At 40.3% G+C, this 17,772-nt stretch overlaps 1 protein-coding gene across 1 annotated transcript; it reads left to right on the plus strand.

Moving 5' to 3' along the window:
• The first annotated feature begins 4,361 nt into the window (after nucleotides 1-4,361).
• On the plus strand, nucleotides 4,362-4,688 carry LOC123459387 (40S ribosomal protein S27-like). Its single transcript, XM_045145873.1, has one exon. It carries the CDS (start codon nucleotides 4,380-4,382, stop codon nucleotides 4,632-4,634), a length of 255 nt encoding a protein of 84 aa, XP_045001808.1. The 5' UTR covers nucleotides 4,362-4,379; the 3' UTR covers nucleotides 4,635-4,688.
• The last annotated feature ends 13,084 nt before the right edge of the window (nucleotides 4,689-17,772 follow it).

Genomic DNA, 17,772 nt, shown 5'->3' on the forward strand with positions numbered 1-17,772 from the left:
GAAATAGAAAAAGCAATCCAAAAATTCATTTGGAATCACAAAAAAACTCGAATATCTAAAATAATACGGAGCAACAAAAAAGAGGCTGGTGGTATCACCATACCTGATTTTAACCTATACTACAGAGCCATAGTAACAAAAACAGCATGGTACTGGCACAAAAACAGACATGTAGATCAGTGGAACAGAATAGAGGACCCAGATGTAAGCCCAAGTAGCTATAGCCACCTGATATTCGATAAAAATGCCAAAATACTCATTGGAGAAGAGACAGCCTCTTCAGCAAATGGCGTTTTGAAAACTGGACATATTTCTGCAGAAGGATGAAAATTGAGTCTTCTCTCTCGCCATGCACAAGAATTAAGTCCAAATGGATTAAAGACCTTAACATCAGACCGGAAACTTTGAAACTGCTAGAGGAAAAAGTAGGGGAAACCCTTCAACATATTGGTCTTGGCAAAGACTTTCTGAATACAACCCCAATTGCTCAGGCAATAAAACCACAGATTAACCAGTGGGACCTAATGAAATCACAAAGATTTTGCACCACAAAGGACACAGTGAAAAAAGCAAAGAGGCAACCTACAGAATGGGAAAAAACCTTCGCTAGTTATATATCTGATAGAGGATTAATACCTAGGATGTACAAAGAACTCAGAAAGTTAAATAATAAGGAATCAAACAAGCCAATCAAAAAATGGGCTATGGAGCTAAATAGAGAGTCCTCAAAGGAAGAAATACGAATGGCATATATGCATCTAAAAAAATGTTCTACGTCACTAGTCATCAGGGAAATGCAGATTAAAACTACATTGAGATTCCATCTCACTCCTGTCAGATTGGCCACCATCATGAAAACAAATGATCATAAATGTTGGTGGGGATGTGGAAAAAAAAGGAACCCTTCTGCACTGCTGGTCAGAATGCAATCTGGTCCAGCCATTGTGGAAATCAGTGTGGAGGTTCCTATAACAGCTAGAGATTGATCTAGCATATGACCCAGCTATAGCATTCCTAGGCATATATCCAAAGGACTCATCTCATTTCCTTACAAGTACGTGCTCAACCATGTTTATTGCTCCTCAATTTATAATAGCTGGGGAATGGAACCAGCCTAGATGTCCCTCAACTGATGAGTGGATAATGAAGACGTGGCACATTTATACAATGGAGTTTTACTCAGTGATAAAGAAAAATGAAGTTATGAAATTTGCAGAAAAATGGATGGACCTGGAAAGTATTATACTAAGTGAGGTAACCCAGACCCAGAAAGCCAAGTGTCACATGTTGTCTCTCATATGTGGATCCTAGCTACAGATGACTGGGCTTCTGCGTGAGAATGAAAATACTTAGTAACAGAGGCCAGTAAGTTAAAAAGGAGGCATAAAGGGAAGAGAAAGAAAGGGAGGAGGATACTTAATAGGTTGATATTGTATATATGTAATTACAATGATTATAATGGGGAGGTAATATGATGGAGAATGGAATTTCAAATGGGAAAGTGTGGGGGTTGCGAGGGAGGGAATTACCATGGGATTTTTTTTTATAATCATGGAAAATATTAACAAAAATTAAAAAAAAAAAAAGAAAAAGAAAGTTTTTCTTTCACCATCTACTATAAGGGAGACTTTTGCCGGGTAGAGTAGTTTAATTTGGAAGCCATAGTTTCTTTGAGTTTGTAGAGTTTCATTCCAGGCCCTTTGAGCTTCTAAGATTTCCATTAAGAAATCTGAAGTAATTCTGATGTGGTTTCCTTTGAAAATGATGCGCTGTTTTTCCCTATCTGCTTTTAGGATTTTCTCTTTGGTGTCAGTGTTTAGGGTCTTAATGATAATATGTCTTGGGGAGTTTGTCCTTTGGTCCAGTCTGTTAGGAGTTCAGTTTGCTTCTTGTATCTTGATGGGCCTTTCTTTTAAGAGACTGGAGAAGTTTTCTTCAATTATTTTGATAAGTAAGCTCTCCATGCCTTTGCTCTGAAGTTCTTCTCCTTCTGGTATTCCAGTGATTCTGATATTAGGACGTTTAAGTGTATCCCACAATTCCTTCATGTTCTGTTCACAGGAAATTTTGAACTTACTGAAATTTTTGAACTCTCGAACTGTTTCTTCCATCCTGTCTTCCAGATCAGAGTTTCTACCCTCCACTTCGCTAACTCTATTCTTGAGAGCCTCTAGAGAGTTTTGGACTTGTTCAATTAAGTTTGCATTTTCTACTGCTTTCCTAAATATCAATTCCATCGCTCTTTCCAGCTCCCTTTTCACCTCATTTTCTGATTTTCTTGATGATTCTTGGAAATCATCCTTGCATTTCTTTATGTTTTCTTTTAGTGTGGCCAGCTGATTTTTAAGATCCTCTTTTTTTTTTCACTCTCCCTCAACTCTCTTAGCTGTCTTTGAATTCCTTCCAGTGTCTTATCATATTGCTCTAGTTTAGTGATGGTAGCATCCACACTATTATTTGTCCTTTGTAGCTTTCCTGCATGTTCTAGCAGTAGGTTGGTCAGGGTTGCATTGCTCATAGCTTCCACTTGATGTTCTGATCCTAAATCTCTTCTATGTTTTGGTTAGATGTAATCCTTGTTGGAGTGGGTGATCTATCTGGATTTTCTTGCATTTTATTTTTCATGTTATTTTTTCTTTTTGCCCTGTGGTCTACCCATGACAGTTTATGGGTAGGTAGGTGGGTGGACCAGCCTGGGCTCTAGCTCAATGGGAATCCAAAGCAGTCTTGGGCAGTTCCCTAGCAGCCTGGGTTTTTGCTCTCTCTTGCCAAAGCCGCCTGTCTACTGTCTGACAGGGGCACCAAAGTTGCCTGAATTCTCACCCAGTAATGCACCAAAGCTGCCTGCCTTTGAGCTTGGAGGGGGACTGAAGTAGCAAGCCCTGAAACTGCCCATACTCTGGCTGGGATCACTGGGTCCTGCAAACTGTCTGAGTTCCCCTGCCATAGGGGTGTGGGGGATGGTTGGCGATGGACAGGCAGGGGGTGGCACCTGAGCCGGCGCTAATGACTCAGTCTGGGCTTGTGTGGCTCTTGCTGTGGGACTGTGTCAGCTGCATGTGCAATCGTAGTGCAGAGGCAGCTATGGCAGGCACGGGATTGGGCCACAGCTGAGGCTGGCCAGCAGGTGCACAATGGGAGCACAGCAGGGGGCTGGGTCTGGCGATGGCCAGATCAGATCACAGCAGTGGTCCCCGCACACCTGCGCATGTGAATGGAGCACAGCGCAGCGGGCTGGGGGGCACACGAATGGAGCACAGCTGCTTGGGATGTGGGCTGTGGTGGCTGTATGGGGGGGGTGGACTACCCATGAGGGGATCCACGATTCCCTGTTTTTCCCCATTCTGTGTCCTCCCACTGGCAAGAAGACCCTGATAACCCTTATTTCTTACCTTTCTTTCCCTGGTATTTGCAGCACAGCTAATGGTCACCATCTTGGCTGGAAGTCTCAGGAATCTGCTTTTCAAGGTTATGATTTATTTTTGTCTGTGATTTAAGAATATGGCTGTGTTCTGCACACCTGGTATTGGTTTCAGAAGCATGAAAATGTGAGGAGGAGTGGTTGTGAATTGCACATGCTTCCAGGAGCTGCTGCTGAAATGCAGCATGAGGTAGGGCCTGATGCCCTGATATGCGGGGCTCCTTCCCGCACAGGTAGTGCCGAGGGAAGGACCAGGCCTGCTGGTTCCTCCCTAGGGGTTGAGGGGATGATGAGCGTTGGAAGACTCAGAAACCTCTCCTGGCCACCGGAGGAAAACCACACTGAGTCGGGAGTCTTTGCAATGCAGGAACAACTCACTTTATTACTCTGAGCAGTTGCTTATATCATGTTGGGGACGAAGGCGGGGATTTTAGTGTGGGAGAAGAGGTAAGGGCCAATAGTAAACTTTAACTATTGAAATGGTAATTACAATTACCATGAGGAAGTAGCAGGCCAGAAGCCCTTAGGCATCCTGCTGAGTCATAGCTGGCCAGAGACAGGTCGCCAAACTTTAGCTAGGCTCAGGAAATTCCACTAGGCCTCACGCCTAGGCCTTTCAGGGCCCAACACTGGTAGGCTGAAAGAGCTTTGGAAGATAGACCATGGTTTGCAAGAAGACCTGAAGATGTTTTGTACATACCAGGACAATGCAAGGGCTACCATAGAGTGCACTGTTGGCCTAAGATGGAAGTGTTCCCTGGCTACTCTGCCCAGATGGAGGGGCAGAATTGGAAAATCTGGAGACTGTCAATCTTTGGCTGTATTGGACTTAAACTGTAGAAATTTGATGTTTGTTTGATGGTGGTTGAGTTTGCATTGTTTTAGTCTCTCCTTTCTTGCCTTATACCAGTTAAAAATGTTTACTCTGGTCCGGCGGTGACGACCTCCCTGCAAGAACATGCCTCTCGCCAAGGATCTGCTTCACCCCTCTCCAGAGGAGGAGAAGAGGAAACACAAGAAGAAGTGCCTGGTGCAGAGCCCCAATTCCTACTTCATGGACGTGAAGTGCCCAGGATGCTATAAAATCACCACGGTCTTCAGCCATGCACAAACGGTAGTTTTGTGTGTCGGCTGCTCCACTGTCCTCTGCCAGCCTACAGGAGGAAAAGCAAGGCTCACAGAAGGATGTTCCTTCAGGAGGAAGCAGCACTAATGGCAGCTTGATCAAGATGAATGGCAAATGATCCCAATAAACACGTTTTGGGTATATTGTAAAAAAAAAAAAAAAATGTTTACTCTGTGCCTTTATATGTTAGAAATATTTAACTTGTTTGATTTTACAGGTCTTAATATCTTAAATTGGTCAAGACTGTGGGGACCTTTGAAATTGAACTGAGTACAATTTACAATGTATGATGGTTATAAATCTATTGGGGGCCAAGGGCAGAATGTGGTGGTTTGAATAGAATAGGTGGCCCACAATATATTCAGTTGTTTGTTTGTAGTTTGCATCTGTAGCCACCTGCTGGAGGTAGTGTCACTGGGTGGATCTTAAGGTGTGGTGGTGGGTTTCAGATTTCAATCTAAAGATATGCAAAGTGTGCCTAGCTGGAGTTCCTGAAGTGTGCTGTGGCATTTGACCTTTAGGCTTGTGCTTCTCTCTCTCTGCTTGGTCCTGTGAAGGCAGGCCAGCTTCTTCTGCCATTATGGAACTTCTCCTGGATCTGTAAGCTTCAATAAATCCCTCCCTCATAATTGTGCCTGGTCTTAAAGTTCATCTCAGCGAACCTGAAGCTGTCTGCTACAACAATAAAACAGAAATAACCACCAATACCATCATAGTTGGAGACTTTAATACTCCACTATCAACAATAGATAGATCATCCAAACAGAAAATTAACAAGGAAGTAAGAGAGCTCAACAAAACCATAGATCAATTAGACCTAATGAACATCTACAGAACATTCTACCCAAAATCCACAGATTACCCATTCTTCTCAGCAGCCCATGGAATCTTCTCTAAAATACATCATTTACTGGGTCATAAAGACTGCCTCCATATATTTAAGAGGATCAACATAATTTCCTGCCCGATATCAGATCAAAATGCTGTATTGTTAGAAATCAACAACAAAAGATGTGCCAGGAACTCAGCAACTCCTGGAAACTGAACAACACACAATTAAACAATAAGTGGGTAGTGGCTGAAATTAAAAAATGAAATTGCCTATTGCTGAAGACTTCACATACTTGGGCTGTAAGGCCACTGAGAAATCCTGCTGGAAGTGAGCTGATAACCTCCTCCATGTAGGCCAGCTGATAGAAACCTGGAAGAAGCCATTCTGCATGCAGTTCAATGGGAGAAAGAGATACCACCAGTGAAGATACTCAACAGTGGACACTGCAAGCCTTATAATTGGCCAGCCAGGCCAAATAAGCCAATGGGTGCTATAGTGGCAGGTCTGTCATGGTGGAAACAAACAGCCCTCTAATTGGACTGGAGGCCCGCTCCATGGGGGAAAATACATCCCTGATACTGAAAACTTAAAACAGGGGTAGTCATGAGCCCTAGGGGTGTAACATCTGCTGATGTCTGGAAAAATGTATATCCTATGCTTATCAAACTGCCCAGTAAACACTTCTCTTAATATTTATACCCTTATATTAATGCTACTCTAACTTTGGGTAAAGAATCTTCTCTTTTCAGATCCTATCCACCTGGATCAAGTAGGCTTCATCCCAGGAACACAGGGATGGTTCAACATATGGAAATTAACACCACATAAATAAGCTTAAACACAAAAACCACATGATCATCTCCATAGAATCAAAAAAGGCCTTTGACAAAATACAACATCACTTCATGATCAAAACGTCTTTATGTCAACATAATAAAGGCTATATATAATGATCTAAAACCCAAATAATACTTAATGGGGAGAGATTGAAGGAATTCCCATTGAGATCAGGAACAAGATAGAGTGATGATGCAACTGGGGTTCATTAGCAGCACCAGGAGGCCCTAATAGGAGGCCCTGGTATTTCCATTCTTTTTCTCTCTACTTTCCCCTTCTCTCAAATAAATAAAAATATATTTTTTTAAGTTCAAGGTAATTCTTGACCACACAGTTTGAGGCCAGATTGGGCTACATGAGACATTTCTCAAGAAAAATATGCTCATACCTGTAATAACAACACTGGGGAGGTACAACCATACAGATAGATAAGATAGAGTTAGAGGATCACTGTGAGTTCAAGGCCAGCCTAGATTACATAACAAGTTCCAGGACAGTCAGGGATACATAGTGAAACTCTCTTCAGAAAAAAAAAAAAAAAAAGAGCCGGGAACGGTGGCGCATGCCTTTAATCCCAGCACTTGGGAGGCAGAGGTAGGAGGATCGCCATGAGTTTGAGGCCACCCTGAGACTCCATAGTGAATTCCAGGTCAGCCTGAGCTAGGGTGAGACCCTACCTCAAAAAACAAAAAAGCAAACAACAACAACAAAAAAAAAAAACAGCAGAAAACAAGAAAAGAATTTTTTTTTTTTTTACAATTAATGAGACCATTTTGAAGGAAATTAGATAAATGTAAGAGGAGAATAAAAATAAAAACATGGAGTTGGAGCAATGGCTTAGTGATTAAGGCACTTGCCTGCAAAGCTGAAGGACCCAGGTTCAATTCCTCAGGACCCACATTAGCCAGATGCACAAGGGGGCTCATGCATGCAGAGTTCATTTGCAGTGGCTGAAGACCCTGGCACACCCATTCTCTCTCTCTCTCCCTCTTTCTCTGTCAAATAAATAAATAAAATAAAATAAAATCATGGGCTGGAGAGATGGCTCAGCAGTTAAAGCTGCTTGCTTGCAATGCCTATTGGCATGAGTTCAATTCCCCCCAACCTATGTAAAGCCAAATGCACAAAGTGGCACATTTGTTGAGTTCAATCACAGTGGCAGGAAGCCTTGGCACACCCTTTCTCTCAAGTGATTCTCTCTCCAGTCTCAAATGAATACATATTTTTAAATTTTTATTTACTTATTTTGTTAGTTAGTTAGTTAACAGAGACTCTTGACATGGACTCTTGTCTGATTTACTCTCTGACCTCAGGCTCAAGGCTATCAAACTGCAGTATGAGCTAGTGCAAGCCTATAATCCCGGTGCTTGGGAGATTAAAACTATAATGATCACCAGTTCAAGGCCAGTCTCAGCTGTAGATTTATTAAGCTTGGTGCCCACTTGGGTTAACTCAAACTTGTTTCAAAAAATCAAACCAAGGCTGGGGAGATGGCTCAGTGCACAAGCATGAGGACTGGAGTGTGGATCCCCAGCATCCACATAAATGAAAGATGGGCATGGTAGTCTGCCTGTAATTTCAGAACTCAGGGAGAGGATCCCCAGAGGAAACTGGCTATTTAGACTAGCAATATGTATGAGCTCTGGTTTAAGGTGAGAGTGCCTTCTCAGTAACTTAAGTGGAGTGTGATGAAGGAATTTGATGTCAACCCTGCCACACACAGCCACACACAGTGCAACACATGCACACAAATATCACACACATATACATGTTTTTAAAAATGCTATTCTCAGTTGATGAGGACAGGGTTATACACTTTACTGCCTGAGTGGAGCTTTTTAAAATTTTTTTCTCAATTTTTATGAACATTTTCCATGATTATAAAAAATATCCCATGGTAATACCCTCCCCCCTCCCACTTTCCCCTTTGAAATTCCATTCTCCATCATATCCCCTCCCCATCTCAATCATTTTACTTACATATATACAACACCAACCTATTAAGTACCCTTCCTTTCTCTTCTGAGTGGAACTTTTTTAAGCCTATACTTATTAGATTGTCTGTGCCTAGCCCTCTCACTCTCCATAATTGGCTCTTAGGGCTGACTCTGGCCCTCAGATTGTACCAGGTTAAAATCAGGCCCTCAGTATTGCTCAATTTAAACAACAGAATCTCTCTCAAGATCTCTGTCCTCCAAGCCATCTAGACAGTATCAAAACAGGATTCCTCTCCACTGCTAACCCTTTTATCGTACACAAGAGGGATCACCAAAGCCAACAAATGGAGTTGAGGTTTGGTTATTTATTTTTATTTAAAAAGAGAGAAAGCAAAACATAGGTGAGAGATAGAGAGAGAGAAGGTGGAAGAGAATGCACTAGGGCCTCTAGCCACTGCAAATAAACTCCAGACACATGTTCCACCTTGTGCATCTGGCTTACATGGGTACTGGCAAATCAAACCTGGCTTTGCCAGCAAAACACTAAACATCTTAAACGCTAAGCCATATCTCCAGCCCCCTTGTTTTTGGCAACTTTTTTTTTTTTTTTTTGAGGTAGGGTTTCACTCTAGCCCAGGCTGACCTGGAATTAACTATGTAGTCTCAGGATGGCCTCGAACTCAGGGCAATCCTCCTACCTCTGCCTCTCAAGAACTGGGATTAAAGGTGTACACCATCATTCTTGGAGGATTTGAGGTTTTTGAGGGTGTGGGATTGTCCTGAGGGTTGGGCTGCCAGGGTCTTTTCACTAGGCCCTCTTGACTTACCTTATGGATGAGGTTTCTTCTTCCCCTCTCTGCACTGGTGAGCCCACAGCTAAAGATGTGTTTGGCTTGGCTTTTATTTCTTATCTTTTTGCATGTTGCCATTTTCATGGCTGTTGGATGGTGTTGCAAAAACATGATTTTAGACAGAGTTTGTAACTGAGAAAACTCACAGGATGAGCTCTTACTGTAGAGTTACACTGCTGAAAGGGCAGCTAATCTTTTATTACAGAAAGTATATCTGTTTACTGTCAACGTTATAAGCAACAATTCTCCTTAACTCCTAACCCTAACCCTAATTCTAGCCCTAACCCTAACACTAACACCTTACCCAAACCCTAACTCTTAACCCCTACCTCCTAATCCCTAATTCTAATGCCATTCATACCCCTAACCCTAACTGCCTAACCCTAATCCCTAACCACTAATCACTAACCCTAGCCCCAACCCTAACATAAACCCTAATCCCTAACACTAAACCTAGTCCTAACCATAATCCCTAACCCAAACATTAAACCTGACCCTTAGCTCTAACACTTTACCCCATCCCTAACCCTTATTCTAACCCCCCTAAAAGAAAAAAAGCACTAAAACAATTAAAAGTTCAATTAGTAGGTAACTAAGAGAGAAAAATGCAGATCATTTATAAAAATTAATCATCAAAGGAGTTTATTTCTTTAATTTATTTATGTGTATGTGTGTATGTGAGCATGCGCCAGGGCTTCATGCCACTGCAAGTGAAAATACCAGACACATGTGCCATTTTTTGTGTCTGGCTTTATATGGGTACTGGGAAAGTAAACATGGTCTAGCAGGCTTTGCAATCAAGAGCCTCCAACCACTAAGCCATGTCCCCAGCCCATCAATGGAGTTAAACATTAAAGAAAGTAGTAGGTTTCTCCTACCTAAAGAAAGGACAAGGAGGAGTTATAACAGAGTCTTTGCAAATAGCACATGCAGATTTGGCAGAGTCTTGCCTGACTGGACTGACAGTTGATATATCACCTTAAAGAAAGGAGAACAGAGCTGGTGAGATTGCTCAGCAGTTAAGGTGCTTGCCTGCAAAACCTAAAGACCTAAGTTTTATTCCATGTACCCACACAAACTGGCACATACATCTGGAGTTTATCTGCAGTGGCTAGAGGCCCTGGCATGCCCATGCTCTTTCTATCTCTCTCTGCTTGCCAATAAATAAATAAAAATATTTTAAAAAAAAACAGGCTAGCAGACAATATATGGAAGACAGCATATAAGATCAATGAAATATCAAAAACAAAAGACTAATGAAGTGTATTTACTGATAGTAATGAGCACCAAGTATGGAGTGGGTTTAAAATTCTATTTTAAACCCCAACACTTGACATTTCCAGTTGCTTTATCACTGCCTTTGTGAATTTCTGAAGCTTTTTCTTTCCTCTTTTTGGAAGAGACTATTTTTCATTTTATTGACTATTCTTTACTGTCTCATATATAGGGAGCCTTTACACTGACACCTTATGTGCTTTTCATTTTAATTTTACTTTCTTTTTCTTTCTTTCTATGTTTTGAGACAGTCTCATGACATAACCCTGGTTGGGTTGGAACCTGCTATATAGACCAGGCTGGCCTCAAACTTGCACAGATCCTCCTGCTTTTGCCTCTTGGTTGCTGGGATTACAGTTGGTTGCCAGGATTACATGCCTGGCTAATTTTACTTATTATCTGTTAACCTTTTTTTGGTGGGTGTCAGGTTCTCATTATAGTCCAGGCTGTTGTGGAATCCATTCTACAAACCAGGCCAGACTCCAGTTAATGGTGTTCTTCCCACCTTGACTTCCAGAGTGCTGGAATTATAGAACTGATCCACAACATCCAGCTTTCTTTTTTCTTGAAATAAGGCAACACTCTGGGAGGAGGTTTTGGAATTTTTAAATATTATTTTTCAGTTATTTATCTCTGCAGTTTTGTTCTTGTTTTAAATAGTTTTGAGTCTATTATTATGCCTTTTGTGTCTGTTTTTATTTTACTATCATACAACAGTCTATTTCTGTATTTATTTATCATTTTCTTTCTTTTTGTTTTTTCTACCTTTTGATACGACTTTTCCTATGCTCTACAGGATTTGAATTACAGTGGCTTAAGTGTCAGACATTTATTCCTTTCTTATGCTAGCTTCCATTAGAATGTATAATCAGGGCTGGAGAAATGGCTTAGTGGTTAAGGCGCTTGCCTGTGAAGCCTAAGAGCCCATGTTTGATCACTGTAGATCCCACCTAAGACAGATGCACAAAAGTGAGGCAAGCTCAAGGTCACATGTGCCTACTAAGTGGTGCAAGCATCTGGAGTTTGATTTCAGTGGCGGAGGCCCTGGTGTGCTAATTCTCTCTCTCTCTCTCTCTCTCTCCAAAAAAATATTTTAAAGTTAAAATTAATACATAGCCAGGTGTGATGGCACACGCCTTTAATCCCAGCACTCAGGAGGCAGAGGTAGGAGGATTGCCATGACTTTGAGGCCACCCTGAGACTACATAGTGAATCCCAGGTCAGCCTGGGCTAGAATGAGACCCTACCTCAAAAAAAAAAAAGAATATATAATTTCATGTTTAAAATTTATAAATATTATTTTTATATTTCCCATTACAATGCAAGCATGACAGGATGTCTCTTTTCCTTCAGCTTTTTCTCTATCATTTTAAAGTACTGTTATTACCTAAAATTATATTTTTGAGTTTTATGGATGCATTGTTTTCTTTTCCAAACCTCTCCTCAATAAGGTTACAAAATTGTAACTCTTATTAGAATTTTGCAAGATTTGGTATTTGTTTACCTCCAAGAACTAAATGCTAAGACACAGTTGCTGAAGATATCACAGGCTGCAGATTCAGGACATTGAGAGGTCATAGTGAAACTGAGATGGAAACCAGCTCCCTGTTGGCTATCTTTCATAATGCTAGAAAATGAGCTACTGGGGGATAAACATCACCAACTTCTGAAGAATTATTGGATATTCCAAGCTACAATATCAATCAGCCAGGCAAGATGTACCCACTGGTGCAATAATGGCACACAGGATATGGGAGTTACCAACTGCTCTTTGATTGGATATAAGACCTGCTCAGTGGGAAGGAATTCATGCCTGGTAACTGAAAACCAAGTCAGAAGCCTATGGCTTGAAGAGTTATGGACCCTAGAAGAAAGCTTACACTGTTCTTTGGCTAAATGGGTGGAAAGAATGAAAGAGCCACAAGGTATGGAGGTGTTCTTTGGGGCACTGTCCTTTTCAATGTGAACTGACTGGTGCATTCATAATCCTTCTTTGGGTGCTGATACTTCCATAATACCAAAAGGTTATGAGCTCATTACCATTTGACATGAAGGATGGAAGAGGACAAAAAAAGTGAGATAAAAAAACAGAGGCAGCTGGGCGTGGTGGTGCATGCTTTTAATCCTAGCACTTGGGAGGCAGAGGTAGGAGGACTGTCATGAGTTCAAGGCCACCCTGAGACTACATAGTGAATTCCAGGTCAGCCTGAGCTAGAGTGAGACCCTACCTCAAAAACTTAATAGGTTGATATTGTATATATGTAAGTACAATGATTGTGATGGGGAGGTAATATGATGGAGAATGGAATTTCAAAGGGGAAAGTGTGGGGGGTGGGGAGGGAGGGAATTACCATGGGATTTTTTTAATAATCATGGAAAATGCTAATAAAAACTTAAAAAAAGAAAAAACCAAACAAAAAAAAAAAAAAAAAAAAAAAAAAAAAAAAAACAGAGGCAAGACTACCTTGAATGAGGAGGGCCAGGCCAGGAACATAGTAAAATTACTGTATGTTCATATATTAAAGGTCCCAATTTAAAAAAAAATAATTCAAAGTCATCCTCAGCTACATTGGAAGTATGAGCTAACCTGGATTGGCGTCTGTTTACAAAAAACCTTTTGTGGATTCACAGACTTGAATATGCACACATTCATATGTATACAATGTTATGCACACATACCTTTTTTCACCAAGAGTGAAAAGCATTTAAATTTCTCTATCTCCTCAAGAGCACCTGTCATTTTCTAGTTTGTCTTTCATAGTTATAATGTGTGTGAGGTTAGCGCCTCATTGGGGATCTCATATACATTTCACTAATGATTAGCAATTAGAGCCGGGCGTGGTGGCGCACACCTTTAATCCCAGCACTTGGGAGGCAGAGGTAGGAGGATTGCCATGAGTTCAAGGCCACCCTGAGATGACAGAGTTAATTCCAGGTCAGCCTGGACCAGACTGAGACCCTACCTCGAAAAAAAACAAACAAACTAGCAATTAGAAACATATTGTAATAACTTTTTGACCATTTGCATATCTTTTTTCTTTTTTAATACTTTATTTATTTATTTGAGAGAGAGAGAAGGAGAAAGATACAAATAGAGAAAGAATAGGTGCTCCAGGGGCTGTAGCCACTGCAAACTCCAGATGCATGCATCACCTTGTGCATCTGGTTTACATGGATACTGGAGAATTGAATGTGGATCCTTAGGCTTCTCAAGCAAGTGCTTTGACTGTTAAGCCATCACTCCAGCCCCTCTTTTCTTTTTTAATGGTAATTTGTTTATTTGCACCTGCATGCATGTGTGTGTGTGTGTGTGTGTGTGTGTGTGTGTGTGTGTGTGTGTATGGGTATGCCAGTATCTCTTTTTACTACAATTGAATGCCTGTCCAGCTTTATGTGAGTGGCTAGGGAATTGAACCCATGCTATCAGGCTTTGCAATCAAGCACCTTTAACTACTAAGCCATCTCCCCAGGCTGTGTGTTTTCTTTCAAGAAGGATTTATTTAAGCAAATGCTAGCACAAACATCAATACTCTGAGTACTCAAGAGACAGAGGCAAAAGAATGGTGAATTCGAAGCCAGCCTGAGATAGACTGTCTCAAACCATCCCCCATAAAAAAAAAAAAAAACATGTTCTATCCTTTGTGTATTAAATTGTTTCTTTGCTGTTGAATTATAAGAGCTTCTTCTAATTCCTCAGTAGGAATCCCTTATCAGATACATGATGATTTGACACTAGCTTCTTACATTTTGGGGGTTGCTTTTTTCTTTCTTCACAATGTCTTTAGTTGTACAAAATATATTAGTTTTGATGAAATCTAAATTATATAGTTTTTCTTGTTAAGAATGCTTTGGGGGGCTGAAGAGATTGCTCAGGGGTTAAGGCATTTGCCTACAAAACTAACAGCCTGAGTTTGATTCCTAGGTACCCACACAAAGCCAGATGCACAAAAGGGACACATGCATTTGGAGTTCATTTGCAGCAGCTAGAGACCCTGGAGCACCCATTATCTCCCTCCCTCCCTCCCTCCCTCTCTCTCTGTCTCTCTCTCTCTCTCTCTTTCTCTCTGCTTGCAAATAAATAAAAAAAAAAATTTAAAAAGGAGTGCCTTGGAGTCATATCCAAGAATTAATAGAAAAATTATATGTTTAAAACCTGGGAGGACTTTTTGTTTGTTATTTTATTTTATTTTATTTTATTTTTTGGTTTTTCGAGGTAGGGTCTCACTATGGTCCAGGCTGACCTGGAATTCACTCTGTCATCTCAGGGTGGCCTTGAACTCACGGTGATCCTCCTACCTCTGCCTCCCGAGTGCTGGGATTAAAGGCGTGCGCCACCACGCCAGGCTGTTATTTTATTTTATTTATTTAAGTGGGGGGGAGAGAATGGGCGCACCAGGGCCTCCAGCCACTAAAAATGAACTCCAGATGGATGCATCACCTTGTGCATCTGGCTTATGTGGGTACTGGGGAATCGAGCCTCAAACAGGGGTCCTTAGGCTTCACAGGCAAGCGCTTAATGGCAATGTCATTTCTCCAATCCTTGTTTATTTGTTTCTAAACATTTAATTGAGAGTTTCCATAAATATAGACAATAAACTATGATAATTAACTCCCACCTCCTCTATTTTCCCCTTCCCAAATTCATTCTTCACTGACTTCCTTCTTCTTTCCAATTAGTCTCTCTTCTATTTTGATGTCATCATTTTTTTCCCTCCTATTATGAAGGCCTTGTGTAGGTAGTGTCAGACACTATGAGGCCATGACTATCAAGGCTATTTTGTGTTTGGAAGGCAGCATTGTAAGCAGTCCTTCCTTTACCTCTTACATTCATTCTGCCACCTCTTCCACAATGGACACTGAACCTTGGAGGGTATGATAGAGATGTTTAATTTAGTATTGAATATTCCATTGTCACTTCTTCTCAGAACTGTGGTGACTTTTGAGTCACCCCAGTGTTCATCACCATCTGAAAAGAGAAGCTTCTCTAACCAAAAGTGAGAGTACCATTAATATATGGGTATAAACATAAGTGTTTAGAAGGTTGTTTGGTGGACAAATAATATCCATTTAGCCAGATAACATTAATCATTTCTCCCCCTGGGCTTATGATCTCTACAGCCATAGGTTTTTAACTAGGTTTTCAGAAAAAGATGTGTATCCCTACTGTTGGAAAAGACCTGAAATACAGAGAGGAGTTGATTTCCCCCAAACAGACATGCCACTATTGTATTGTGTGTGAGGTGTTACCTCATACATAGTTGGGTACATTTGGCCTGGCTTTCCAGTCATGAGGTTTGCAGTATCCACTGCTGATTAACACCATTGATAACTTCTCTCTCTCTCTGAAAAGGCTGCATGTTGCATGGCTCTTTCCAGCATCTTGACAGCTAGTCAACAATGAGGAGGTTTCCAGCTCAGCTCCAGCTTGATTTCTCAGTGACCTGCGGCCCCAGAATGCAAAATCTTCAGTGATAATGTCTTACCATCTAGTTCTGATGGGCAATCAGACAACAGTCCTTGGCCCACAACTCACTTGAAGATATCTCACCCCTGACACTGAAATTTTTCTAATAATAATCTGTGGTTTCTGGGCACACTATTATCAATTTTTGTAATATATTTGCCTAAACTCACTTTTGTTTAACATATATTATTGGATAGCAAAAGAAGTAGGTTTCCTTATGGTTCATTCATATCATCTTAAATTTTGGTTAACTTTTGAACCACCCCTCTTCTACTCCATTCCTGGCCCTGATTCCACTTAGACCATTTCACCCCCAGTATTCTGCCTCTGTACTTATATATCTACAATATTCTCACCTGAAGCCTTCCCTTCCTCCCTTATAGTCCCTTTCTAGCTTCCTGGACTCTACTACTGGCTTCTATTCCAACTCACATGCAAATATAAATGTTGGGAGTTAGGATCCACATATGAGAGAGACCAGGCAGCATTTGAATTTTTCAGCTTGGATTACCTCACTTAATATAATCCTTTCAGATCCATCCATTTACCTGCAAATTGCATAATTTTGTTTTTCTTTACAGCTGAATAAAATTCCATTGTGTAAATGTACTACATATTCATTATCCATTAATCAGTTGAAGGGCATCTAAACATTGATGAGCAAATATCTCTATAGTAATGAGTCCTTTAGAAACATGCTAGGGAGTGGTATAGCTAGGTCATAAGGTATATCTATTTTTATGTGTCACAAGAAACTTCACACTGATATCCACAATGGCTGAACTAATCTACATTCCCACTAACAATATAGAAGGATTCCTCTTTTTTCCCAACCTCAAAAAATTCATTGTCATTTATTTTCATGATGATAGCCATTCTGAAAGGAATGAAATGAAATCTCAAAGTAGTTTTAACTTGTATTTCTCAAATGGCTAAGGATACAGAACAAGTTTTTATTTTTTAAAAATATTTTATTATTTATTTATGAGAAAAAGATAATAGTTGCAATAGGAGCTCTAGCCATTGCAAATGAACTCCATATTCATGTCCCACCATATGCATATGCACAGGCTTACATGATTTCTGGGCTATTGAGCCTGGGTCCTTAGGCTTTGCAGGCAAGCACATTAACCACTAAGCCATCTCTCCAGCCCCAAAAGAAGTTTTTAGATTTTTACTGGCCATCTGCATTACTTCTTCTGAGAACTCTCTATTTAGTTCCAGAGCCCATTTTTAATTGGGTTGTTTGATTTCTTACTTAGTTTTTTGAAATCTTAATATATCCTAGATATTAATTATCTGTCAGCTCTAGAGCTGGAAAAGATTTTCTTTCATTCTGTAGGTTGCCTCTTTGTTCTATTCACACTGTTCTTTGTTGTTTAAAACCTTTTTAACTTCATGAAGTCACAGTGGTTGATTAATGGTGTTACTTCCTGAGTGACTAGAGTTATATTCAGAGTATCATTGCCTATGTGTATATGTTGAAGTGTTTCTTCTACTTTTTTCTCTAGTAGTTTCTTCTGTATTTCAGTTCAAGTATTATGGTCTTTGATCCATTTGGACTTGATTCCTGTGAATGGAGAGAGATGAGAATCTGTTTTCATCCTTCTACATATAGATATTCAATTTTTCCTGTACCATTTGTTAGTCAGTCTGTCTTTTCTCCAGTAATTATTTTTGACATTTTATTTTTGGTCAAAAATCAGATAGCTGTAGTTGCTTGGATTTACATTTGGGTTCTTTATTCTTTTCCATTGTTTGGCATGTCTGTTTTGTGCCAGTACTATGCTGTTTTGTGGCCATGGTTCTGTACTATGTCTTAAAATCAGGTGTGGTAATACTTCTAGCCTTATTTTTGTTGATCAGAAGTGTTTTGACTATTCTAAGTATTTTGTGCTTCCAAATAACTTTTTTCACTATTTTTTTCTATTTCCCTGAAGAATAGCATTGGATTTTTGTTTGTTTGTTTGTTTCAGGCTTAATCCACTTTTTTTTTTTTTCTGTATAAAACCCTTATGTGGTAGCCACA

Source organism: Jaculus jaculus, chromosome 3 (assembly GCF_020740685.1).
Source record: "Jaculus jaculus isolate mJacJac1 chromosome 3, mJacJac1.mat.Y.cur, whole genome shotgun sequence".
NCBI lineage: Eukaryota > Metazoa > Chordata > Mammalia > Rodentia > Dipodidae > Jaculus > Jaculus jaculus.